The sequence below is a fragment of the Mirounga angustirostris genome, unplaced genomic scaffold (genome assembly GCF_029215605.1).
Source record: "Mirounga angustirostris isolate CCGP_5_RB_7025 unplaced genomic scaffold, mMirAng1.0.hap1 SCAF_1, whole genome shotgun sequence".
Lineage (NCBI taxonomy): Eukaryota > Metazoa > Chordata > Mammalia > Carnivora > Phocidae > Mirounga > Mirounga angustirostris.
In genome coordinates, this window is record NW_026991709.1 from 199848981 (window position 1) to 199876169 (window position 27189).

At 41.6% G+C, this 27189-nt stretch overlaps 1 protein-coding gene and 1 long non-coding RNA gene across 20 annotated transcripts in view; one reads left to right on the forward strand and one right to left on the reverse strand.

Annotated features, from left to right (window-relative positions):
- Positions 1-7247, reverse strand: part of LOC123833864 (uncharacterized) — a 65621-nt gene extending 58374 nt beyond the window's left edge. For 5 of the 13 annotated variants that reach the window (XR_010413395.1, XR_010413390.1, XR_010413389.1 and 2 more), the window contains exons 1-2: positions 6601-6828; positions 2227-2302 (exon numbers count right to left, since the gene is read on the reverse strand). This is a non-coding gene — a long non-coding RNA (uncharacterized LOC123833864). Of the gene's footprint in view, positions 1-2226; positions 2303-6600 lie in introns of all 13 variants that reach the window. The other 8 variants (XR_010413398.1, XR_010413397.1, XR_010413399.1 and 5 more) reach the window with 5 other exon arrangements.
- Positions 7248-7275: 28 nt separating this feature from the next.
- The window catches only part of SETD2 (SET domain containing 2, histone lysine methyltransferase), a 125957-nt gene continuing 106043 nt past the window's right edge, over positions 7276-27189 (forward strand). For all 7 annotated transcript variants that reach the window (XR_010413369.1, XR_010413370.1, XR_010413371.1 and 4 more), the window contains exon 1: positions 7276-7580. Coding sequence is in view for 4 of the 7 variants with exons in the window: in XM_064596875.1 (XP_064452945.1) it covers positions 7510-7580 (71 nt within the window). In the remaining 3 variants the exon portion in view is untranslated. The remainder of the gene's footprint in view (positions 7581-27189) is intronic.

Here is a 27189-nt window from a genome sequence, read left to right on the forward strand (position 1 = left end):
GGGATCATGACCTGAGCCGAAGGCAGACGCTTAACGACTGAGTCACCCAGGCACCCCAATGATTTCTTTAAAAAAAAAAAAAATTATTTTATTTTATTTTATTCTTTTATTTGAGAGAAAGAGAACGAGCCAAAAAGCACAAGCTGGGGGAATGGTAGAGGGAGAGGGAGAAGGAGAAGCAGGCTCCCCGCCAAGCAGGGAGCCCAATGTGGGGCTCAATCTCAGGATCCTGGGATCAAACCTGAGCTGAAGGCAGACATTGAACCGAGTGAGACACCCAGGTGCCCCGCCCCCTCAGTTAGTGATTTCTAACTTAATTTCATATTTGTCAGAGGACATGGCTTATGCAACATCAATCATCTGAATTTGTTGAGAATTACTACATGAACTTACATGTATGTGGTCAATTTTCATAAACATTCCACACATGCATACTAGGATATGAGTGCTCTGTTGAGTGCAACAGTTTATATATATATCTATTAATTCAATTTTTTAAATTATGTTGTTCATATCTTCTGATTCTTGTCTATAAGATCTATCCATTATTTTATTTATTTTTATTTATTTATTTTTTTAAAGATTTTATTTATTTATTTGACAGAGAAAGACACAGCGAGAGAGGGAACACAAACGGGGAGTGGGAGAGGGAGAAGCAGACTCCCTGCCGAGCAGGGAACCCGATGCGGGACTCGATCCAGGGACTCCAGGATCATGACCTGAGCCGAAGGCAGTCGCTTAACCAACTGAGCCACCCAGGCGCCCAGATCTATCCATTATTTTGAGGTGTGTTAAAATCTCCACTATACTGGGATATTCATTTTTCTTGTAGTTCTGTCGAATTTTGCTTTTTGTATCTTAAGTACATGTAATATGCAGGCATGTTTAGAATTCTTAAGTCCTGGGGTGTTTGGTGGCTCAGTCGGTTAAGCACCTACCTTCAGCTCAGGTCATGATCCTGGAGTCCTGGGATCGAGCCCCACGTTCAGCTCCCTGATCAGCATGGAGCCTGCTTTTCCCTCTGCCTCCCCCTGCTCCTTCTCTCTCTCGCTCACTCGCTCTCTCAAATAAATAAAATCTTAAAAAAAAAAAAAAGGAATTCTGAAGTCCTCGTGAACTTATTATTATTTAGTAACCTTCATTTATTCTTAGTCTGATGTTACCAGCTTTCTACTGATATATTAGCCTGACATGTTTTTCCATCCTTTTACATTTTTCTATGTTCTTGGTTTTAAGAATGTCTCAAAAATAGCAGATGGTTGGATTTTGTTTCCTTGTCTATTTTACATTCTTTTTTTTTAAAACTGGAGTCTTTATTCAATTTACATTTACTGTAGTTACTGAAATATTTGCATTTATTTTTTACCATGTTATTTGTGATTTCTATTTGTTTCACTATTGCTTTTTTTCTATTTCCATAGGATGCTTTTTTTATAATTTTGTTCTATTTTCTCTATTAACTTAGAAATTAGAACTCTCTTAGTAGTTACTTGAGATACTTTAACTTGAGTACTTAAAAGAATAAAGCTTAATCCATATTTTTACCCTCTTCCCAAACAATACAAGGACTTTGGAAAACTTCAACTCCAATCATCACTCCACCCTTCCCACTTCCAAATTATGATTTTATTCTCCTGGATATTAGTTCTATCTTGACTTACTTTTATTAACCACACAAATTATGTATTATTACTTTGTTCCTTTTTTATTTTTAACCACTTATTTACCAATTTCTTTGCTCATTGTTCCTTCTTTTATCAGGGAGTATTTTCTGTTGGTGGTAAACTCCAGATTTTTTTGGTCTGAAAATGTCTTGAATCAGATAGCCAGATTCAAATCCTGGCTCTACCTTTCCTTAGTCATATGACCCTAGATAAGTACCTTAACCTCTGAGATCTCTGGTTTACTAATTTGTAAAATTGAGTTTCATCCTTTGCTGGGACAGACAAGGCTGGGAAGGAAGATGCAATAAGCAGCTCCTGAGATGAATTCTCTGAAAGGGTGCCAAGATCAAAACACAACAAAACAAACACTATAATCACTTCCCTGAGTGTCTGATACTCTCGTAGGGAAGACAAAATTAACACACATTGAAAAAGAATTAATAATACTCCCGTGTACTTGAGGGTTAAGTGTATGGTTCTTTCAAGTCAGCACTTCCAAGCCCAATGAAATGGTTGGCTCCTAGGAGCTTATGAAGGAGCCTTCACAGAAGACAGTGCTTACCTGGATGTCAATAGCTTATCAGCTGCTCAATAATCTAGTCTGGACAGGAAAATACAATGTGAACACTTTAGAGTTTCTAAAAGAAAAAGAGTAAAAAAAAAAGTAAGGCTTTCAAAAGAGTAGCAAATTAAGTATTCATTAAACACCTGGCATATACAAGGCCAAACACTATAAAATATTAAAGACAATAATGCTTCTGCCTTCAATGAACTTGTAAGAGTTGGGAAGATAGACTTATGTAATGAAAATCAGTTAACAAAGAAGTACGGAAGAGAAAAAGACAACTACAGAGTACAATACTACTATATAGGAAGGTCCTAACTTGATACAAATAATGTATGTGATAGGGTTCAATATAGGTTGCGTATTGCTTTCTAGATTCCTCTTGTATTGAGATCTGCAGATTGAACATGATTAAAAATCAACTGTAAGTATACTTTTTTTCTCTAAGGAATTCCAGAGACAATGAGTGTGATAGATTTGTGCAGAACAGTTAAAATAACCATTATTCTAAATTATGCTACCGTTCTTTTGTACATTGATTAAATCTAAAATAACTTTCAAGTATGCTGAGCCTTAAATTTGTAAGGTAGCTAATTTTTTTAGTGCATGGCTATTAGTTTATATGTACTAGGTACTTTCTCAGACATTATCACATTTCATGTTCCCTAAATGCTAAGATGTTGGTTGTATATATTTCTATCCTACAGAGAAGTAAATACATATTTAAGCCACTTGATCCAAGTTTTTCTTTTTTAAAGATTTTATTTATTTGACAGAGCGAGACACAGCGAGAGCAGGAACACAAACGGGGGAGTGGGAGAGGGAGAGGCAGGCCTCCCGTCAAGCAGGGAGCCCGATGCGGGGCTCGATCCCAGGACCCTGGGATCATGACCTGAGCCGAAGGCAGACGTTTAACGAATGAGCCACCCAGGCGCCCCTTGATCCAAGTTTTTCATTTGTAGAGTAATACACATTGTTCTAAAAACTATCTCATTGTATTTTTAATTAATGGAAACGAATTCATTTCATTTATAACAGAATAATTTTTTGACCTACTAAAACTAAACAGTAAATCAAAATCTGTATATAACAGCTTCTAAATATCCACATCATGTTCCTTTTTTTTTGAGAGCCCGCACATGTGTGAGGGTGGGGAAGGGCAGAGGAGGAGAGAGAAAGAACCTTAAGCGGGCTCCACAACCCATCATGTTTCTATTCTAATGCTAGGATGGACCTGTATGTATTTATGATTTTATGGTTGATATACAATTATAGTAACAGGCAATTTTGGGTTCCCAGAGACCAAACAAAGAAAAATACATTTTTGGAATATGTAATACAGACCATTCCTCTATTCAAAAGTACACTGGGGGAGAAAAGAACAAATAGATGATAAGGGTCATTAACAGCCGGGAATAGATTCAAGATAATATTTAAATAATCAAGATAATGTTTAAATAATCAAGGAAATTGAGTTAGTATCTCACAAATTGTTGCGATTTACATGAGTCTTGTACTGGCAAGCTTGAACTTTCAAACGTTTGATCTTGTATAACCCAGCCTTGTGTCTATTATTCATTTATACTCCCAAACTGCCTGATACTATATTCAACCTTTCATATATCAGCAGATGACCATTAACTCCAATCTATGGCTGCCAGTAATAGACCTGATTCTGCCAAGGTTGAGAGTTTTCGCGGGAGCATGTGGGTAGAGATATAATTTCCCCACTGCCCTGCTCACACTCCCAATGTTGGCCTTGTTGCCACCGCCAACCCTGCCCCCTCTTGGCAAAGCAAAGGACTTTGAGGAGTCCTAGGACTGAAGGCCTAGGGTTTGCTTTTCTCTTCCAAACTGGCATCTCTTGAGGAGCACAACCAGTCCCCTGATAATCCTCATCTGGGGAAAAGACTTGGTTAGGGAAGAGTGGGATGGAAAGAAGCAAGACTAAGTGAATAGCAGTGGCTTCCCCATTCAGCTCTAGCTGTGGGTTCAAGGGGGAATGACCCTTTCTGTCTCTCCTAGAGCTTTAGCCACATTCGCATGTGAGGTAGCAGAGCTCTGGCCTGGGTACATTGAAAAAAAAAAAAGGTACCACCTGGTGACACCTTGGAGTACCTCACTATCTTGATTGTATGGCTTTTGTGTGTGTCGGTTCTAAGAACTATCTTGCCAATATAGTACCTTAAAAATTTTTACAAATAAGGATGCCTGGGTGGCTCAGTTGGTTAAGTGTCTGCCTTCAGCTCAGGTCATGATTCCAGGGTCCTGGGATTGAGTACCACATCCGGCTCCTTGCTCAGCGGGGAGCCTGCTTCTCCCTCTGCCAGCTGCTCCTCCTGCTTGTGCGCTTGCTCTAGCAAATAAATAAATAAAAATCTTAAAATTTTTTTTTTTTTTTCAAATAGTAGTTTGGAGACTGTGCTTAAGAGATCAATTGTCCAACTTTGGGCCAAAAGGCTCGCCTAAGGCAAGAGATGCCTGAGTCAACTTTGTTTCGGGGTCACTAAAGGCTACCCTAGGGTCCCCTGGGATGGGGTGGTCTGGGTCAACAGGAAGCAGTAATGGCAGGAGCAATTATGAAGGTTTTTATGGTTTTCAGCACTCTAGGAATGAATACCTCTTATGTTTCGCCTTAAGACTTTTTGACATTTTTCCTTCAAACACATTTGCAGAAGCTTTATGTAACAAACTAGGAGACAGTCAATATCTAATAATGCTAAAGACAAAATTATTCCAAAGCTTTGATCAAGGGGCCAGGCCCAAGAATATGTTCTGAGGATGCATTCTTTGTTTTTTTTTTTAAGATTTTTTATTTATTTATTTGACAGAGAGAGACACAGCGAGAGAAGGAACACAAGCAGGGGGAGTGGGAGAGGGAGAAGCAGGCTTCCCACCAAGCAGGGAGCCCCCATGCGGGGCTCGATCCCAGGACCCTGGGATCATGACCTGAGCTGAAGGCAGACGCTTAACGAATGAGCCACCCAGGCGCCTCTGCATTCTCTTTGAATTTAAAATACATGCTCAATGGGGCTCCTGGGTGGCTCAGTCGGTTAAGTGGCTGCCTTCGGTTTAGGTCATGATCCTGGAATCCCGAGATCAAGCCCCACATCTGGCTCCCTGCTCATCAGGGAGTCTACTTCTCCCTCTGACCCTCCCCCCTCTTGTTCTCTCTCTCTCTCTCTCACTTTCTCTCTCTCAAATAAATGAATAAAATCTTTAAAAAAAAAAATACATGCACAAAAACCCCTGGTCCAATAACAGATGAGGGCATTTAATAGTATTCGGTATTCTAGTAATCTTGCACGAAAAGTAACCAGGCCCAGTGACACACACTGGAAAGTGGCAGGGCTGGTATATGATGCAAAGTAGAGTTAGCTCTTAACCACTGCCCTAAAATAAAATGTCTGATTAACTGTTGACATTTACTGGAAGTTTAGAGCTTTACAAATATTCTCTCCTTTAATCCTTGCAACAGTGTCAGGACCTATCCACATTAACATTCTCATCTTACAATGAGAAAAAATGCAGAGAAATTATGTAACATTCTGTAAAGAAGTGGTCATGAGAGACTTGAACCTAGGGAATCAGATGGGCCCTACACCTAGATCCTATGCCTAAAGGCAACAGAAAAAAAAAAAAAAGCTAAAATAATCCCCAAGTGAAAAATGGTGATAAAAAGCTAGTAGACACTGCCGGCCTATGCATATGCGCATGCACACACACTTTCAGGATATAAAAAAGAGCCAGTAAAGGGTGTCTGTTCACTTAGATCACATTTCAGTAATTAGGACACAACTGTCTTGATTTAGGCTGCTCAGAATACCATATAGGCTGGGTGGCTATAAACAACCGAAATTTAGTTCTGACAGTTCTGGAGGCTGGAAATCCCAGAGCAGGGTGCAGGCATGGCTGAGATCTGGTGGGAGAACTCTTCTGGGCTGTAGCCTGCCCTTTTCTCCTGCTATCTTCCCTCAGAAGGCAGACAGCGAGCGCAATGGGGGTCTCTTTTATAAGGGCACTAATCCCATTCAGGAGGGCTCCACCCTTATGACTTAATCACCCTAAGGCCCCACCTCCTAAAACCTGAGAGGTTAGGATTTTTAACATATAAACTGGGTGGGTGGGAGGCACACAGTCAGTCCACAACACATACTTCCATGCCATTGTTTGCTGGTAAAATCCTATTTAAAATTATAGTGACCCCCCCCCCCCAAAGCTGGTCGATCCTATGAACTCCCAATTTCAAAATGATCAGTCGTCATAAACTCTTCAACGTCCTGAGCGTTTAGCTAAAGGCTTTATGCATTGTTTCTCCTTCCAAAAATAACTAAAAACGTAGCCCTTTCAAGCTGTCCTATTTACTCTCACCTCGTCATTTTCGCAGGAAAGTGATCGACAGCCTTCGACAAGGACGTCTGCTCCGAGGCCTTAAGAACCCCGCGGAAGACGGGCGCTGTGGCCTTGCAGAGTTGGGGTGGGGGCAGAAGACCCAGAGGGCGGCGGGAAAGAGGAGGGGGCGTCCCGGGAGCTCGGCCTCCGGGCGAATCCCGGGCCTGGCTCCGTTTCCGTACCTGCTGAGGGGTGAGATGAGGAGGCAAAGGGGAGAGAAAGCGAGGAGGAGAAATAAAGAGAAGGGCGAGAGGCTCGGGAGGCGCGGCAACCGCGGTACCTCAGACCTCGGAGGCCCGGGGGAGGCGCCCTCGGCGCCGCCGCCGCGGACTCCTCTGCTCCGGGCGGGCAGGTCTTCCCGGGCGGCGGGGCAGGGAGGGTAGAGTCCCGGCGGGCTCGGGCCGTTCCCCCGACGTCGCCAGCCAACAGCCTGGGACTAGGCCGGGTCACGCCTCAGCCCCCAGCCGCCTTGGTGGGCCCGAGGGAGGGGTCGCGGCGGCGCCGCCACTCGGGGTCCGGTGCTTATTGTTCCGGGAAGCCGCGGGGAGGATCGCGCCGGCCGACCCGCCCCCGCCTGGGGTCGCCCGGCAGCTGCGGGAGCGCCAACTGGCGGCGGACGCGCGGCCCGTGCGTGTCCCTTTAAGGGGCCGGGCCTGTGAGGCGGAGGGGCTGGCGGGGTGCGCGTCGCTCCCCGTGTGAGTGTGTGGGGGAGAGAGCGGCGGGCGGGCGCCGGAGGGAGGGAGGGAACGAGCGAGCAAGCGACGCGGGCCGCCCCTGCCGCCGCCGCCGCGGTCGGACCAGCGGCCTCCTCCCCTCCCCTCCCCTCCCCTCCCGCGCGTCGCCCTGCCGCGGGGAGGGGGCTCGCGTCGCCGCCTCCAGCCGCTCCCGATGAAGCAGCTGCCGCCGCAGCCGCCTCCGAAGATGGGGGATTTCTACGACCCCGAGCACCCGACCCCTGAGTAAGTATCTGCTCCGCCAGAGCCCCGAGGGCGGCGCGTCCTGACGGGCGGCGGCGCGGGCCGGCGCGAGGAGTAACGGGCCCGCGGTGGACTCGCGCGGGCGGCGTGGGGAGCAGGCCCGCGCCGCCGCCGCCGCCGCCGCCTCGCCCGGGCCGCGGCGGGTCGGCGGTTGGGCCCGGCGTTGGCGCGGCTGCTCGCGTCGCAGCGGCGGTTGGGCCGGGCCGGTGGGGGAGGGGCGGCCGCGGACACGGCCTCTGCCGCCGCCGCGTCCGCACCGACCCGGCCGCTCGAGGCTCGGCGGTCTCTTCCGGCTCCCCGCGGTCCGCTCAGGCCGCGCCGCAGGCGAAGGGGCCGAGGCGGAGGAGCTGCCGGTGTCGGGAGTCAGCGAGAGGGCACCGGCGAGGGTAGGCCGCGAATCCCCGGGCTCGGGTGGAAGCCCGGCCCGTCACCCGGCCTGTCGCCCGGCCTCCCGGCGACCGCGGCTCGGACCGGAAGGGCCTAGCGTGCCTCTCCCGGCCCGGGGCCGCGGAGAGTCCGCTCTGCCCTCTCGGGTTTGATTTTTTCATCCTGGAACTCGATCTTGGCCTCGTAGTGCTTCCGGCTTCAGATTCTGCACCTTTGGCACTTCGGTTTTGTAATGGTGGCGAGGTTTGTGTGGCCCCGATGTTGAGGTGACACCGGGTTTGTTTTTCCGCCTGAAAATGAAAACCTTCGGAGGGGCAAACGTTCTCTTCCAGATTGTGGGATTTGCACACTTTCGGACACAACTTCCTTGGTAACAGGACCCTTGTGCCCTAAATGGATGACTTTCTACTTCTCGTAAAGACTTACTTAAAAACCCGGGATCGTTTGAGGATTCTCTAAAGAGACAGCATTCTAGAAAACTGAAATATAGTTTTGCCCGAAAGAATTTTTTCAGCCTTGGACTTTTTTTTTTTTTTTTTTTTTTGATATTTCTGTGGAGGGCTGTATCTGATACCCCCAAGAGCTTCCACTCCAGAGCCTGGATTCACTTCTTTCCCTACGCCCTCACAAGACTATTGTTTTAACATGCTGTCTGAAACTCCATTTGCTGGTGTTGGTTGAAGTACAGATCTACGAATATAGACTCATTTCAAACTTAGCCGTTGGTAGGGATTTCAGATGAAGCTGTCACTTTATGAGCAGAAGGATTCCAAGAGATTTGCTCTTTTGGCACATTTTACCTTAGCTCTGCTATCGCTTTTTTTTTTTTTTGAACCCTTTGCCAAAGCTTTTCAACTTGGTCCAGTAATGTCTGGATCTTCCTTGATAGTTCTTAGATTCGGTTGCAACACAGAAGGATTATGTTGGGATATTGACGGTTGTTTCTGCACACAAAGAGAAATAATTGCACTACCTTTGTAGATAAACCCAACTCTTATTTTTGATAGTAAGTTGTCTCAACATGGCTTTATCCTTTCATGGGTTCTTTGCTTTTAGGTTAACATTACCTTGATTAGATTGTTTTAATTTACTGCACAATCATCAGTCCAGTTACAAAGGTCATGTTGTATTGGCTTTTGGTGTGAGACTTGGAGAACCTCAAACCATTCTGTGTCATGATCCAATAAACACTTATTGAACAGTTGTCCTGTACAAAATAACATGCTAGCCCCCTGATTGGACTAAGTGCCTGCTGACCGTTCTTTTTACCAGGTTGTGTGGTGAAGTCCAGAAGCCTTAAGGATCACATCCTTACACTTCTTGGGGAAAACCTAATTTTTCGTAATGTGGGAAAATGAACTCAGAAGTGCATCTTTAATGGACCTGAGTAGGGAGGAATCAAGAATGTTTATTTTTTGGCACAAGGTCTTGGAGTTATTTGCACTGCTTTTATGTCACCACTGCTTTGCATTTTTAAGTTCCAAGGTGTGTGTGTGCGTGTGCATGTGTGTGTGTGTGTATTAACCTGCATGGAGTATAAAAATAATTATAAAATATTTTCTGTTATACTATAAGAACTGGAAGGGATCTTAGTACATCATCACCTGTTTTTCAGATGCAAAAACTGAAACCTAGAGAAATGAAGGGACAGGAGACCCTCTGAGGTAGTATGTAGAAGCTAGTTAGTCATTATGCCACTGGAGGGGGGAAAGCAGTACTGTAGGGTTAAAGAACTTGGATTTCAGAGTCAGACATCCCTGGGTTTGAACACTAGTTGAACCTTGGACAAGTGTCTTCATCTCTCTAAGCTTGGGTTTTCCCATCTTCAAAATAGGGATTGTGATGGTAGCAACCTCATAGGGCTTTGGGGAGGATTGGATGAGAATAATGTATGAAAAGCCCTTGGCACAGAGTGTGGCGTGTATAAATGCTTCTCGCTGGGGTTCATCAGGGAATACTTAAGAGGTAGGATTTTAAGTCAAGCTTGGAAAGATTAGGTGGGCTTGAGGGGGTAACGTGCCCGGGGGAAGGAATGACCAAGTGCCCCTTTTAAACTTCGGGTAGTTTGAAATGGTTCTTAGACACATGAAGAAATTGAGGCACGAAACATAAATTCAGTTTGATTGAAGTAACTGTTGGAACCTAATGTTCTGTGTTTGTCTTGTACTCACTCTTCAATCAAGTCACAGCTGTGAGACCTGGCTTTTTTCCTGTGGCATATAGGATTGTGTTTCAGGTGAAAATGGCTGTAATCGCCTGAGTATCTGTGCATTAGGTGTCGGCTGTTGGGGCCAGGTGTTGAGGACACTGCAAATTAGATCCAGTTAAAGTCTTTAAGGAACTCTTCTAATGAGAGAGGCAAGTACTTAACAGCCATAGAAGTGCTGTTCTTTGAACATATGCATGTCTATTTTGTGCCAAACATAGGCGCACTAGAGGTGAGTGGTGTACAAAACAAAATTTGCCCTTGTGGGCACCCCTCCTAGTGATGGGTAGTAATGAATAATACAGAATATTCAAAGGTAAGTGCTTTGAAAAATGGAGCAGGGTAAGGGGGAATCCAGAATTTCTGGGAAAGATGTAATATATATTTTTTTAAGATGTGATAATTTAAAATGAGGTAGACTGGGTGTACCTTCTTGAGAATGGTATTTAGGCAAAGACTTAAAAGGGAGGGAGAGCCATGTTAATATCTGGGGTGAAAGCATTCCAAATAGAGGGAATAGTTCCAAGGTGCCAAGGCAGAGGTAGTGAATTCTGCCTGGTATGGCTAAAACGGAATGAACAAAAAAGAGCAATAAATAGTAACTTGGCTCAGGATGGGATGCAGATTTCACAGTGCTTTGTAGAGTCATTATAAGGACTTTGCCCAGAATTTTCAACAGAGGAGTGACATGGTCTGCTTTCAGCATCAGAAGGATCACCCCCTTTGCAGGGGAGAACAGAAGAAGCAGGGAGACTTGTAATGAAGTTAGCAATCTGGAAGAGAGCTGCTGGTGACTTGTAAAGGTGGTAACCAGGAGATGGTGAGAAGTGATTGGATTCTGGATATACATTGAAGAATAAACCAATATGATTCGTTGATAGATCAGATGTGGCATGTGAGAGAGGAGCCAAGGATGATTCCAAGGTTTTTCGTCTGAGTAGTTAGAAAGATGGAGTTGCCATCAACCATGGTAGTAGTTATGACTGTGACAAGAGCAAGTTTGGGAAATAGATTAGGAGTTCAGTTTTAGACATGGTTAAGTTTGAGATGCCTGTTAGACATTTGGGTTGAATTGATAACCAATTCAGTCTCCTGGAGTTCAGGGGAAAGGTCTGGACTAGAGATATATTTTGTGGTCATCAGCTTAGTAGTAGAACCACAACACTGGAAGACATTACCAAGGGAGCCTATGAAGAAAGAGACAAGGACCCGGGAGTGGTCCCTTTAAATTGCAATATTAAGAGGCTTTTATTATAGTGTGCAGTGTAGGGGTCTTAAGATGGATGGCATCCTTAAACTTAGGGGGGAAAATTACCTCTTCACTAACCTCTAACTAGAAGTTAGCATTTCTGGGCACCTGGGTGGTTCAGTCGGTTAAGCGACTGCCTTCGGCTCAGGTCATGATCCTGGAGTCCCAGGATCGAGTCCTGCATCGGGCTCCCTGCTCGGCGGGGAGTCTGCTTCTCCCTCTGACCCTCCTCCCTCTCGTGCTCTCTGTTTCTCATTCTCTCTCTCTCAAATAAATAAATAAAATCTTAAAAAAAAAAAAAGAAGTTAGCATTTCTTTTAATTGCCAGTATAAAGAGCAAACTACAGTACTACCAACAGTGCTTGTGATTTTACTACTAGTACAAGTCATATTTTTTATGATATGCTGTGGTTGTAGGGATCTCAAAATGTTTATCATTACATCAAAACATTGATGTAAGGTAATGTAAACATTACATTATGTACATTATAGCATCTCTACATTATAGTAGAGAAGAGCTCTACCACTACATTAAGAAGCATGTGTATTACTGTGTCACACATTTGGGGTTTTTGTTCTCAACTTAATTGGTCTTATTTGTAATCCTTGCATTTTATTTTATGCATTTAAAAATATTAAGCTGAGAAGAAATCCACAGGCTTCATTAGACTACCAAAATTTTTTTGTCCAAAGCACACAAAAAAAGTTAAACTCTGGGCTTTGGAGCTAGGTTTTAGAATCTCACCTCTTTTTTTACTTAATAGCTTTATGAAACTGAGCAGGTTTCATAATTACTCTGTGCTTTGGTGTCATTATTTATAAAGTGGGGATCATAATAGTATTTTCTGCAAAGGGTTTTATGAGAATTTAAGAATTAGGACAGTGTTAGCTCTTTTATTATAAGTATTGGATAGAAAGATGCAGCTAGAAAGAAGAGTACAGGGCATCATGATAAGAAAAGCCTGATGAATTTGGCCAAAATAAAGTTTATTAACTGGGAAAAAATATTTCTATATGTTCTAATAAAATATAAAGCAGTGAGATTAGTCAAGGTCTTACAGAATTCTCGTAATTCACCTTAGTTATGGTGGGAATGGAGAAGCCAACTAAAAGAAAATACTGCTGGGAGGGTTTCCTGGTGAGACAGCCTGATGAACTATCCTAGTACTTATGAGAAAGTATACCTCTCCAGTATTCATGTTCCTCTTTGCTCTTTTCTAGATTTCAGGCTGACCATTCTTAAACTGACACATTATGTCTTCAGAAAGGTATCAAGCAACTGTTGATACAGTTGTGTTTTACTAAGAAATATTCACAAACTGCCAAGACATACTTTATACCCGTCAGTCCATCATACTTTCCTAGTTTCCTCAGTGGACCTTTGATATTCCCAAATTTTTTCTGCCACTTTTCACTATACTGACTGATTCAATCTGTTCCTCTTTTGAAAAATTGAAATGTATTATAATTTACTCTTTAACAGATACAATTTTTCTTGACTTGATAATTGGTGGTGTTCCCTGAGTATTGTCAGTTTTTAGAATAGTCATATGCTGGATGGCAAAGAATGACTAGCCTGGGTTACAGAATCTAAAGTTGACCAGCTTAGTTTCTGTTAATTCTTCCAGAGTACTGTAGAGTACCTTATTTTGTCATGCACTAAGAGCAATTATTATTAAGGCTCTGAGAGACCATTCATATTAGAAACGGGACCATTACATCTGGAGTCACCAAACATCGGGTTTAGAATCCTTCCTTCCTTTGAGAGAGATCCAGGGCATAGGGGTAGGATGGGAGGGGGGCGGGAGCCAGAGCGGGACTGGGGAGGCATTTTATTTTGAAAAAATATCAAATTTGCAGAGAAGTTGCAGGAATAGCATAATGAATTCCACATACTGTTTATCTGCATTAACCAGTAATTGAAATTTTGTCACATTTGGTTTATCTTTCTATATAAAGGAATATACATGTTTTTATTTTTGGCTGAATCAAGTTGCAGACCTCACGATCCTTCACCCCTAGATATTTTGTAGTATTACCTAAGAAAAAACATTCTCTTGGATAACCAGTAACCAGGCAATTTAATATTTATAATGATACTGTTAACTCTTAGACTGTTCATGTTTAAATTTTACCAGTTGTCTCAGCAGTGTCCTCTCTTTTCAGTCTAGGGTTACACATTGCATTTAATTGTGATGTTTCTTAGTCCTCTTTAATCTCTGAAGGTAGAGCTTTAAAATTCAAACTTTGGAGGTACTTTACTGTTGTCTTTGGATTTACCGTAATTGTGATATTTTAAGAACAATAGCAGTGTCTGGTAGTATGTTTTAAATGGTTTCTTTTTTTAATTACCAGAACAATAAATGCTTATTGCAGAAGGGTAAGATAATACAAATATTAATAGAGGAAAAAGTAAAAATCCACCCTTAACATCTCTTCATTGCTCCATCTCTCCAAATCCCACATCCAAGAGAGTAACCACTAACAATTTAGTGTATACCTTTCCAGATCTTTTCCTTTTTTTTTTTTTAATATGAGCAGAGTCCTACTACATATATCATTCTACCTTTTTTCTATATACTGTATCCTCTGCATATTTACATTCACACATATAAAATGTACTCATTTTTTTTTTTTTAAAGATTTATTTATTTATTTATTTGAGAGAGAGAGAATGAGAGACAGAGAGCATGAGAGGGAGGAAGGTCAGAGGGAGAAGCAGACTCCCTGCCGAGCAGGGAGCCCGATGCGGGACTCGATCCCGGGACTCCAGGATCATGACCTGAGCCGAAGGCAGTCGCTTAACCAACTGAGCCACCCAGGCGCCCAGATGTACTCATTTTTAACAGGCAATATTGAGTTGCTTTATTACAGTGTCTGGTTGTCATGTTAAGCAGTTTAAAAAGGCCTTAGGACATATTGTGCTGTGTAGAAGGTGTCTCCTTGCAAATATGTTTCCCCACTGGGTGAGTATATCTGGTAATTTATGATAGTGTTTCAATGATTTTGTTTAGACTTTGACTTCTATACTTTTTTTTTCTTTTTAAAAATATATTGTATATATATTTATTTCTGTTCGCCCTATCTGGTGCTGATGGATTAAGTTTTTTTTGTTTTGTTTTGTTTTGTTTGTTTTTTAAAAGATTTTATTTTTAAGTAATTTCTACACCTAATGTGGGGCTTGAACTTATAACCCAGAGATCAAGAGTCACATGCTCCATCGACTGAGCCAGCAGGTGCCCCAGATTAAGTAGTTTTTATTCCTGCCCTACTTTGATTAGTTGCTTGGTTATTTTAAAAAGAAAACTCAAGGCATTTAAGTACAGTTTTTTGAAAATAGTTGGTTTGAAGCTGGCCAATAAGCTGGCCAACTGAAAATTCAATAGGTTTGTTGTTTTTCATAATGGGGTCTATATTTGGAAGTCTACTTTCATGGATTCAAATGAGAGGCAGATTACCTTGTATAATTTTTGGTTATCGTATGCTAGTGAAATGTTGTATTTGAGTCCCTTAGGTTTGGAATTCAAGTATAATGTATTTTAGTTTGATAGTCTTTTTTTTAAATCAAACTAGTGGTTACTTCAGTGTCTTTTCCAGCTAAGCAAATACATTGGTCATTGAGATGGAAGTTTAAAGTTGGTTTAAATTTTTATAGATGCTTTTTATTTTAGAGTGCTTTTTCTGTCAGATGCTAACATCTCACAAGTGAAAATATCCTTGGGATCGTGTGGGTGTTGATAGGAGTGTGATCATACTGGCAGGCTGCTGGGAGGTCTGTTTACTGGGAGCACCGCTTGTGGGCTTGCAAGAACCTGGAGCAAGTGGTGGTTTCTGACTATAGCTCTTCCTGCTGTCCGCTTCCTGCCATGTGCAGTTAGATCTTCTCTTGGGGGAGGGTTGGTTGTATAGTAATCACCAATATTTGTCTCATGATTAGCTCTTTGTGGAGACCTATGGGCTAACTTGTACTTTGAGTCTTTTGTCTGGTATTTGGCCTCTTAGTGAATAGTTTTCACTGTAGTAGGCAGATGATGCCAAGGTGAAAATTTTTATGAATTTTGTATGACTGTAAAGTAGAGCTACCATTATTTTTCATAAAGTACATAGATGGCTGCAGACCGTTTCTGTGGAAATCCACTTATTCTAATCTGGAGCACACACAGACTTTCTAAAATGACTTGGGTAAAAACATACCTCGGGGCACTTGGATGGCTCAGTCAGTTAAGCGTCTGCCTTCGGCTCGGGTCATGATCCCTAGGATCGAGCCCTGCATCGGGCTCCCTGCTCGGCGGGAAGCCTGCTCTCCCTCTCCCACTCCCCCTGCTTGTATTCCTGCTCTCGCTAACTCTTTCTCTGTCAAGTAAATAAATAAAATCTTTTTTTTTTAAAAAAAGATTTTATTTATTTATTTATTCATGAGAGACAGAGAGAGAGAGAGAGAGAGGCAGAGGGAGAAGCAGGCTCCCAAGGAGCAGGGAGCCCGATGCGGGACTCGATCCCAGGACCCTGAGATCATGACCTGAGCCGAAGGCAGACACTTAACCATCTGAGCCACCCAGGCGCCTGTAAATAAATAAAATCTTAAAACAAAAACATACCTCTTCCATTATTTTATCAATTCTAGACTGGAGTATCTATATCAACTCTAAATCATAAGCTACACATTTTACAATACTGCTTCTGTGCTGAAAATTATCTGTAGTAAAGAGATGAATTTTGTTGAGGTACAATAAAACATTTTGTTAGAAATAGGTGACAGTGTACTACTGAAGTTTTCCCCAAGATAACCTTAATAGGTATGCTCTTTAGCTTAAGTTTACCATGTCCATTAGAAAATTGTTTATTGTAATTATTCAGGAAACCACTTGCTGCAATCATGAAAAGTATGATGTAGTTTTTCTGGCCGATTAATAGCAGTTTGTATAAGAAAGTAATGTTAATAGCTGAATATTAACACATTGAAATAGTGGTAGTTAAATATAAAACCAGTATTTCCTCAATTATATTGCTTGTGTTCATTAGACAGTGAGACTACCAAGAAATACTTGATATCCATCTATCTTTGACTACCCTTCTTATTAGAGAAGATAATTATAGTGTTAGAAGATACAACATTGGGGCAGGAGTTGGAACCTGGCATTTATTCAGCTGTGTATATGATAGCTGCAAAATTTGTTAGCTTTGTGCTTTTTGTGAAATGTACCTGTTGCTTAAGTACTTTTATTTCCATCATTACTGTTTTTCCACATTAATATTTTAAAAGATATATTTGCATGTGTGTTTTTATAATTTTCCAACTTTTAAGCTCCTTTAGGTGGTTACTAATAATGAAGCATCAAGAAAGGCTAACCATTTCATTGGAGCCTGTCTCTATAAGCATTCATCCATTCTGTTGCATCATATAGACTTGTTTGGTTCTGTCTGTTGCTAGGACCTACAGGATTTTGTCCCATGTATTAGCAAATCCAAGGAACATGACAAATACGTTATAGAGACTTACTCTTTTAGATGGAGGAATCCCAGTAACTAGCAGTTGGGTACGTAAGTAGTATGTGCTTAATAAATGTTTGAGTTGACCTGATTCTTCGTAACTGTCATTCTAACTCTCTGATGGAGTGAATAGCAGCATTAATAATTACTGGCATCTGTCCTAAGACATTCTTAAATAACTATTGCATTAGGACAGAGAAAGTCAGAGAATTGAGTGGTATGAGTTTGGCTGTTGAATGTGATTGGTGCTGAGAGAAGTTTTTATACTTCTGTTGGCCCTTGTGGAGACAAACTGATGAAAATTGGAGATCTCATGATGGTGGTCTGAGAGAGAACATGAGTGCTTCCTAAGGTAGGATAGCCTATTGTGTTTTGTGCCAGACCAGTTCCCCCCCCCCCCCCGCCTTTTTAGTTGTTGTTTTGTATTTGTGTTTTTTCCAGGATGGATAATCTATTTAAACCATACCCCTTTACCCTTGCTTAGTTGTCTTTCTGTTCAAATCCTTCAATCAATAGTCTCATTTATCTCTTTATGAATATTAGGGGCCAAAAGGAAGTGAGGCAACTACAGATGCAGTGATAAATCAAGGGATGTTTTGGGGTATACCATAAGGCTGTGACTCTGAAAAATGGTAGAAAACTTGATACTCTAAAATTGAGGCTTTTGTTCTCTAGGATGGCTGATGCTTTTTATATCTAGAAAACTGAAAAAAATTTATATGCTAAGCCTTAAACTTTATGAAGCAATAATAAAGTTATATTCAAAGTTTTTTTCATTATAATCAAACTTTTTATTTATTTATTTTTTAATTTTTTTTTTAAGGTTTTATTTATTTGACAGAGAGAGCGAAAGCAGGAACACAAGCAGGGGGAGTGGGAGAGAAGGAGAAGCAGGCTTCCCGCGGAGCAGGGAGCCCAATGTGGGGCTTGATCCCAGGACCCCGGGATCATGACCTGAGCTGAAGGCAGATGCTTAACGACTGAGCCACCCAGGCGCCCCACATCGAACCTTTTAAACGTGACTGATGTTAAGAAAAACTAGCTGAATTGAACTCTTGACTATTCAGCTAACATTTGTTGAATTCCTACCTTGTGATAAGGATACAGAAGTAAGTACAGTGAGCTATAGCAGGGACACCTAACCCGGACTGGTGGAATAGAGGGGTGGTAGTCAGGGAGGGTTGCCCAGAGGATGTATACTTAGCCTGAAAGAATGGGAATTAGGCAAGGGTGGATGGAGGGTGCTCAAGGGCCATACTGAAGGGTAGGGTACATAGGGAAAATTGTCCCTATGTCCATTTCCAGTTAGACTCCTCTGCATTTGCCCCAGTGTAAATTGCTGAGCAGCATAAGCAGTACTCATGGAGGGAGGCTTTATTACCTTACCTAATGGCTTCTCATTACTGTGGCTTCCCACTTTTTTTCCCCTTGTTACCATGGTTTACCATGGCTGTGATTTTAAAGGGCATGGAAGATAGTACCTCTGATTTTATGAATGAGGTAGGAAAAGAAGGCCCAAAGAAGTTCAAGCTATGCTCACTAGTGACTCTACCACAACTTGAGCAAGGGTCTTTTCATTTACCAATTTGTCAGACTGCCTTTTTTTTTTTTTTAAGAGTGGGTGGGGCGGTGCCTGGGTGGCTCAGTCGTTAAGCGTCTGCCTTCAGCTCAGGTCCTGGGATTGAGCCCCCCATCAGTCTCCCTGCTCAGCGGGAAGCCTGCTTCTCCCTCTCCCACTCTCCCTGCTTGTGTTCCCTCTCTTGCTGTCTCTCTCTCTCTCTGTCAAATAAATAAATAAATAAAATCTTTAAAAAAAGTGGGTGGGGAGGCAGGGGGAAAGGGAGAATCTCAAGCAAGCTCCATGCCCAGCTTGGGAGCCCTAGGAGGGGCTCTATCCCATGGCCCTGAGATCATGACCTGAGCCAAAATCAAGAGTCAGTTGCGGGGCGCCTGGGTGGCTCAGTCGTTAAGCGTCTGCGCCTTCGTCTCAGGTCATGATCCCAGGGTCCTGGGATTGAGCCCCACATCGGCCTCTCTGCTCAGTGGGGAGTCTGCCTCTCCCTCTCCCACTCCCCGTGCTTGTGTTCCCTCTCTCTCTGTCTCTCTCAAATAAATAAATTAAAAAAAAAATCTTAAGAGTCAGTTGCTTAACCAACTGAGCCACCCAGCTGCCCCAAGACTAACTTTTTAATGATACTAAGGAATAACATAATAGCGGCCATTTATAATCAACTGGTTTCCTGTATTCTGAGTTAACTTGTTTTCCTAGGGATCTTCTCGATTAGTCTTGAGGTGCTTGTGATAGTTCAATTTGGAGGGTGCGGGGGATTTACTCCTTGAGTTATTTCTTTTCTGTGACTTTGCATATATGTATACTAGAGGATTAGATGGCTGAACATCATTGCAGCAGAAGGTACACTGGATATGTGGACCATCCAGATCTGCTCTTTTGGCCAAGTGCCTTAAATAGTCTGAAATCTTCATTGGAAATGAGCTTCTAGGAACTTGTACTAAAGTGAAACTCCAGTCTTGGTTTGTTGTCATTCCATATATTAAGGAAAACCAGGAGAGGTACATAGGTTGATAACTTGCCTTTTGTTAAGAGGGCTAATTTTTGTTTTTGCCTTTCTTCACGTCCTGCATAAAACTGCACTGATGCTTGTGCTCTTTTTGTTTTACTAGTTCATGCTCTGTCCACGTGATGAGGTAGTTTTAATTCAAGGGTTCTCTTAGGACTTTAACTCATAGTTTTTGGACAAATGGACAGAGCTCACAAGTCGTAATAATAAACATATTTGTGAGAGCATAAGATGCCAGAGACATCATTCCTCGATGCTGATCATAGTAGTTGTAGATTAATAGGAGAGGCTATGTAATCATAGTTACTTTGAAATAAACTTGTACCTCACTTGCTTGGATATCTGTAGATACTTTTTCTATTTGAATTGGGAAATGAGACCATATTGCTCTAACTTGTTCTAAGTTGAACATCAAGACCCTAACTTAATGATTCCCTGGTTCAGAAATTTGCATTATTCAAGGTTAATTTAAAAACCAATGCTTGGGGGCACCTAGGTGGCTCAGTTGCTTGAGGGTCTGACTCTTGATTTCAGCACAGGTCATGATCTCAGGGTCGTGATATTGAGCCCTGTGTGGGGGGCTCGCTCTGGGCATGGAGTCTGCTTAAGATTCTCCCTCTCCTTCTACGTCTGCCCCCCCCCCCCCCGCAAAAAAAAAACGAACGAACACACACACAAAAAACAGTGCTTAAGTCATGGAGATGAAAAGTAAAAAAAATAAAAATAAAACGGGTTGGTAAACTATGGCCCACAGGCCAAATCTGGTTGACCACCTGTTCTGTACCTATGAGCTAAGAGTAGTTTTTACATTTTTTAATGGTGGGGGATAAAATCAAAAGAAGAATACTTTGTGATGTATGAAAATTATATGAAATTCAAATTTCACTACTTGTAAGCGAAGTTTTATTGGAACACAGCCACACATACCCACAAACCAAACAAAATAAAAGCCAGTGCTTATTTTTATGGTATTATACAGGGAGAAAAAAGACATAAAAGATTGGTGAATGCTTAAATTGAGCCTGGAACATACTTCGAAATTTCCTGGTTAGTAAATTTTCTAATCTTTTGTCTTCATCAAAAGAAAGTTTGGGGCACGTGAGTGGTTCAGTTGGTTAAGCGTCTGCCTTAGGCTCAGGTCATGATCCTGCGGTCCTGGGATCGAGTCCTGCATCAGGCTCCCTGCTCAGTGGAGTGTCTGCTTCTCCCTCTGCCCATCCCTCCTGCTTGTGCTTTCTCTCTCTCTCCCTCAAATATAACCTAAAAAAAAAAAAAAGTTTGAAGAGCGTAATTAGCATTGTTTTGTCTCGTGAAGTTTCAGGTTAATTATGGCTTAAGCCTAGGTTTGTTTATTTATTTATTTTAAAGATTTTATTTATTTGACACAGAGAGAGAGCAAGAGCAGGGACACAAGCAGGGGGAGTGGGAGAGGGAGAAGCAGGCTTCCTGCAGAGCAGGGAGCCGGATGTGGGGCTCGATCCCAGGACCCTGGGATCATGACCTGAGCCGAAGGCAGACGCTTAACGACTGAGCCACCCAGGCACCCCAAGCCTAGGTTTAAACTAAATTTCTTTTGAGCCCATCAATGAATATCGAACTTTTGATTTTTGTAACAGGTACAGTCTAGAACAGGGGTTGGCAAATTGGCCATTGGGCCAGATCCAGCCTGCCTGGATATTTCAGTATAGCCTATCAATTAAGAATGATTTTATATCTTTTAAATGGTTAAAAAAAAAGTGGAAGAATGGTATTTTGTGATATGTGAAAATGATCTGGCAATGAAGTTTTTGTGTCAGTAAATAGTTATTGGAGCACAGCTGTGCTCATTCATTTATTGTACATGGCCACTTTCCCACAAAAATGTCGGAGTTGAGTAGTTCTGACAGAGACTCATGGCCTGTGAAGCCTGAAATACTTACTTTCTGGGTCTTTATAGAAAATTTGCCTACGCTTGCTCTAGCACTGATGAAAAATATATTGAGTGTCTAATTTGCAAGATTGCTTATGTACAGTTTTAAAATACGTTAAATTTTCAGGAAGGCATGGCCCATCCTAGTTTCATGCTTTTTAGAGTGGCTTGGTAATAAGAAGTTCACTGTACCGCAATGTGGCATTAGTGATGAATCTCACAGTTATGTTAGAATAATTACTTCTATTTTAGAATAATTACTTCTATTTTATTATAATCTTTTAAGAAAGGAGCTTAAGCTTTCAGGCTGTTTTTCTCTATCAGTCAGAAGGTAGAATTTAATGTAAGGAATTGGTTGAAAGGGCTGCTGGAGAACTGAGAAAATGAAAAGGGGACACTGAAGGTAACAGCAACAGAAAGGCAGGAAGTAGCTGCCTATCCTAGGGCTGGAGGGAAAAGGGAAGAGGGTGTGGTTCTCAGAACCCAGAAGCTTGGAGTAGGTAGGGCCCCCTGGAGCTGAGACCTCTGAAGAAGGGGTACCTGACAACTGTGCCGGCGTCTGAAGGGTTGTAGTCAGGCTAGTCTGGGACTGTGGAAAAAAGGTAGAAAAAGGCAGAAACTGGAATCAAAGCCAGGATGAAATGTATTAGTGCTTCAGTACGTGTAGGAACTGTGACCAACAGGAAGGAGCACGTTCCCTCTTATTCTTCCAGTCTTTCAGTCTTCCTCTAGCACATGCTATTTGTGCCAGAGGAAAAATGTAGTTTACAGGGTCCTAATCATACTGTCACAAACAAGAGTGTAGAAAGTGTCAAATAAATAAAATAAAATAGAAAGTGTGCTAGGAGCTAAAAGAAAGTATCTTAATAAAGGACAGGTGGTCTGAACATATCGGAACATTTCTCCAAGGGGTGCCTGGGTGGCTCAGATGGTTAAGCACCTGCCTTCAGCTCAGGTCATGATCTCCAGGTCCTGGGAATTGAGCCCCACGTCGGGCTCCCTGCTCAGCAGGGAGCCTGCTTCTTCCTCTGCCTCTCCCCACTGCTCCTGCTCTCTCTCTCTTTCTCTGTATCTGTCTCCAATGAATAAATAAAATCTTTTTTTAAAAAAAGGAAGATTTCTTCAAGCTCCAGGTAAGAAATGATTCTAGTGTATTGGAATCTGGGAAGGTAAAAAATCCAAAGGGAAGAATTTTGGATGAGCGTTGTGAAGTATCTGGAGGTTTTTTTTTTTTTTTTTTTTTTAGGTCATGATGTCTATTCCTCACACGTTGCATTCTTTTTTTTTTTTTAATTTGAGAAAAAGAGTGAGCGGAGAGAAAGCATGAGTGGGGGGGGAGCGGAGGGAGAGGGAGAAGCAGATTCCTTGCTGAACAGGGAGCCTGAGAAGGGACTCGATCCTGGAACTCCCGGGATCATGAGCCAAGCTGAAGGCAGATGCTTAACAGACTGAGCCACCCAGGTGCCCCACACATTGCATTCTTTTGGAGGAATTGTTTTAAGGTGAAATCTTGGCTTTTGTTTACCTTGGTCTGTTGGGTACAATAGGAGGAAAAGACTGAAGAATGAAGACTATCTGAACTTTATTAGATAGCAGTAAAACCCCAATATATGAAAAGTGGGGACTTTCTGTATATGTTTCAATTTTGGATTGTCTGCTACCCAACAGGAGAAAAATAAATCCAGTTATCAATTATTTAGGAAATAAGGGGTTCCAAATAGTATAAAGCCAATTTGTACATCTTCTAGTTAGTGTTTCTCAAACTAACTGTTAGTCTGTCATGGGTTGGTATATTTTAAACATATACTAAAGGGCGCCTGGGTGGCTTAATCGGTTAAGCGTCTGCCTTTGGCTCAGGTCATGATCCCAGGGTCCTGGAATTGAGGCCTGTCTCTTGCTCAGTGGGCAGCCTGCTTCTGCCTCTCCCTCTGCCCGCCACTCCCCCCTACTTGTGTGCTTGCTCTCTGTCAAATAAATAAAATCTTCAACAAAAAACCCCCAAGATCCATATACTGAAAATTAAGCCCTAGAAAAATGAACTGAAAAAAAATTTTTTTTAAAGATTTTTAAAAATTTATTTGACAGAGAGTACAAGCAGGGGGGAGCAGCAGGCAGAGGGAGAAGCAGGCTTCCCACCGAGCAGGGAGCCCGATGTGGGACTCGATCCCAGGACCCTGGGATCATGACCTGAGCCGAAGGCAGACACTTAACTGACTGAGCCACCCAGGTGCCCCTGAAGTGAAAAATTAAGACAGTCAGAATCCAGCACCACTGGTTGAACAGTTATGTATCTTCATTGTGGTGGTTACATGAATCTATGTATGGAATAATTTTGCATAGAACTATATGCACACACAAATGAATATGAATGCAGATTGAGAAGAATGGTGAAAAGTGAATTAGGTCTAGTCTGGTTAACAGTAATGTACCAATGTGAATTTCCTGGTTTTGATACTGGACTTCAGCTACATAAGATGTCACCAGGGGAGGGGGCTGGGTGAAGTGTACAGAGACTCTTTGTACTATTTTTGCAACTTCCTGTCAATCTGTAATTATTTCAAAATACAAAGCTTGAAAAAGTATAAGCCTACTGATCACTGGTCAAGGTAAAATTGCTATAAAAGTCTGCAAACTCTAGTCTCAATTTCTGTACTTGTGGATGTGTAACAAACTTAGCTAGTTGACAGTGGCCAAAAGACTACAGTTAAGTATTAACTCCCTTTTCCTTCTGCAGCTACTTTGTATTTTTACCATTCTCTTCAGTCTCTTTCATCTTCTACTTCTCTACTCATTTGTTCAAAATTATTTACTGTGCATCTTTTTAGTGCCAAGACCTGGGGATATAAAAATGAGCAAGGTCCTTACTATTTATGCTTATTTTCTAAAAGTGGAGACTTTTTAAAATTGAAGTATAATTAATATGCAATATCTTATTGGTTTCAGGTGTATTTCATAGTGATTCGTATTTTTATACATTATGAGTAAAGATTATTGCTAATGGAAGAATCTTACAAATATGTAATTCAAATTGCTAACGGTTCCCATTTATTGAGTACTAACTATATGCCAGGCACTATATGGAGGATTTTAAATAGATACTCTCCTTTGATCCTCTCTTTGAAGTAAATATAGTACTACTATTTCAGTTTTATAGATAAACTCTTTGGCTACCATTTTTCTTAGTAAGTGTTAAAAAGTACTGGAGTTGGTATTCAAATTTGGGTTGACTGACTTTCAGGGTTTTGCTTTAACCTCTTAAACTGTAATGCCTCCCCTTCAACACATAATGGAGGAGAAAAGGAATTGGGACATACCTTCTGGTAGGAAGGCACTAGAAAGGCCCTAGAGTGGGAATCTTATGCTGAAATGTATAGGTCTTTTTTTTTTTTTTTTTTTAAGATTTTATTTATTTGAGAGAGAGTGAGCGAGCAGGGGGAGGAGCAGAGGGGGAGGAAGAGGGACAAGCAGACTCTGTGCTGACCGTGGAGCCCAATGCGGATTTCCATCACAGGACCCTGAAATTATGACCTGAGCCAAAACCAAGAGTCAGATGCTCAATGGACTAAGCTGCCCAGGCATTACTTCATCTTTTTCATCATATTAGTTATGGTGTTTACAGTGTCCATTTTGGTTTTCCTTGCTCTCATCAGTATAGATGTAGATATGAAAACCAGCTGCCTACTTTGACTTTTGTATATAACATTAGCTACTGCCTACTAAAAAAGAAAAGAAAAGAAACAAAAAGATACTGGCTAGTGTTGTTAATTCCAGGTCCAAGTCCTTCTGTCATTTTACCCTTGGTTGTTTCTATGAGGGGTACATCTGCTTTGTCAGTTGGTAATATTTCTCTCATAGAGAATAAGATTTGACCTCTTCTAGTGAGCTTTTGATGGCACTTAACATCTCTCTGTGGTTACTGGAATATTTTTAAGTGGCTAGGGACTTGTTGGCTAGGGCTGTGGACCAACTGCATTTTCTTAAATTCTTGTGTAGTATAACTTGACATTTGAGACATAAACAAAACCCCCATGGGATAGAAGTTCTGATACAGTTGTTTTATAGATGAACCAAACCAACTTTATATTCTATATTATTTTATAAATCTTATGTATCTGGAATTTGGTATCTAGAAGTAGAAATTGTAACCAGATTCCTAATTTGCCAAATGATGTACAAAATACTCTATTGTTTTTTAAGGTTTACCTTGAGAACTCAAAAAGATTTTTCTCAGGAAATGGAAATATAGCACTGTGGTAACTTATCCCAGAAGATTGGCAAATAGGTGGAAAATAGATTTAAATATTCAGAATATTAATATTTTCCTTTGACTTTAAATAGTTTTATATCTACTGTTGCCAAATTTTTGCTTTTTAAAAAATTTTTCTCAACTGCGAGTCTTTGCAAATTAAATGACCCCTAAAGTAGAACTATGTGTTGATGCTGTTTATCAAAAGTTAATTTATAGAAAATATTTTCCATCATAGCATAATGTTCACTATGGTTACGTATTTATGATAATATGTTTTATTATTATTGGGGAATGAAATTCTATGCAACCATAGAAATAAAGTCTAAATCAGAGGGGTAAATCCTGGATTATTTCTGCTTGGGTAAAGGGATTAATGCTCAGCCACAACCAGGTGAATGGGTCCTGATTGTGGGTAGGTGGGTGATTGGATGGTAACAGGAATATATAAGTTTTGCCAGCACATTTTTTTTTTTAAGCATATGTGCTGCTGAAGTGAGTACTTGCTAGTGTGCTTTTAACCATCCACCCTTACTTGGTACATGTGGCCACATGGTCCCTTGAGGTTTACTTATTTGGGGATTGGTTATCCTCTCTAGTATTGCAATTAAACATTAACATTTTTTTATTATGGAAAATTTCAAAACATTCATGCGAGAGAGAATATATAGTACAATGAATACCCCACCTACCCTTGCCCAGTATACTCACCCAGCTTCAACAGTTACTAACACTTTGCCATTTTGGTTTCCTCTATCCCCATTTTTTGTTGTTGTTACTGGAATATTTTGAAGCACCCCGGACATTTTTTCATGCTTTTATATTTCTAAGCGATAGTCTTTTTATTTTTACTTTTTTTTTTTTAAGATTTAATTTATTTGAGAGAGAGAGAGAGTGAGAGTGAGTGTGAGAGAGAATCTGAGGCAGACTCTGCTCTGAGTGCAGAGCCTGACGTGGGGCTTGATCACACAACTGCAACATCATGACCTGAGCTGAAACCAAGAGTCGGGTGCTTAACTGAGCCACCCAGGTGCCCTGAGATAAAAGTTTTTAAAAAAGTAACCACAATAGGGTGGTTCAGTTGGTTGGGCACCTGACTCTTGATTTCACCTCAGGTCATGATCTCAGGGTCTTGGGATCGAGTCCCACATTGGGCTCCCTGCTTAGTGGAGAGCCTGCTTCTCCCTCTCCCTCTGCCTCTCACTTCGCTAGTGCTTGCTCTCTCTTGTGCGTTTGCGCTCCTTCTCTCTCTCAAGTAAATAAAATCTTAAAAAAAAAAAAAAAAGTAACCACAATAGCATTATCATGCCTTGTGCAATGGCAGTAATTCTTTACTGTTACTTAATTTCATTTTTTTTTTAAGTTAGGATCTAAATGATCATGAGATTACCAGATTTCAAATCTCTCAGTCTATAATAGTACCCTTATTACATTTATTGGCTCTGTGCATCTTTATGGTGTCCTTTAACATGTTTTTCTGTTACCCATATTTTTTGGAGACTGGTAGTTACATTAGACTCCAACT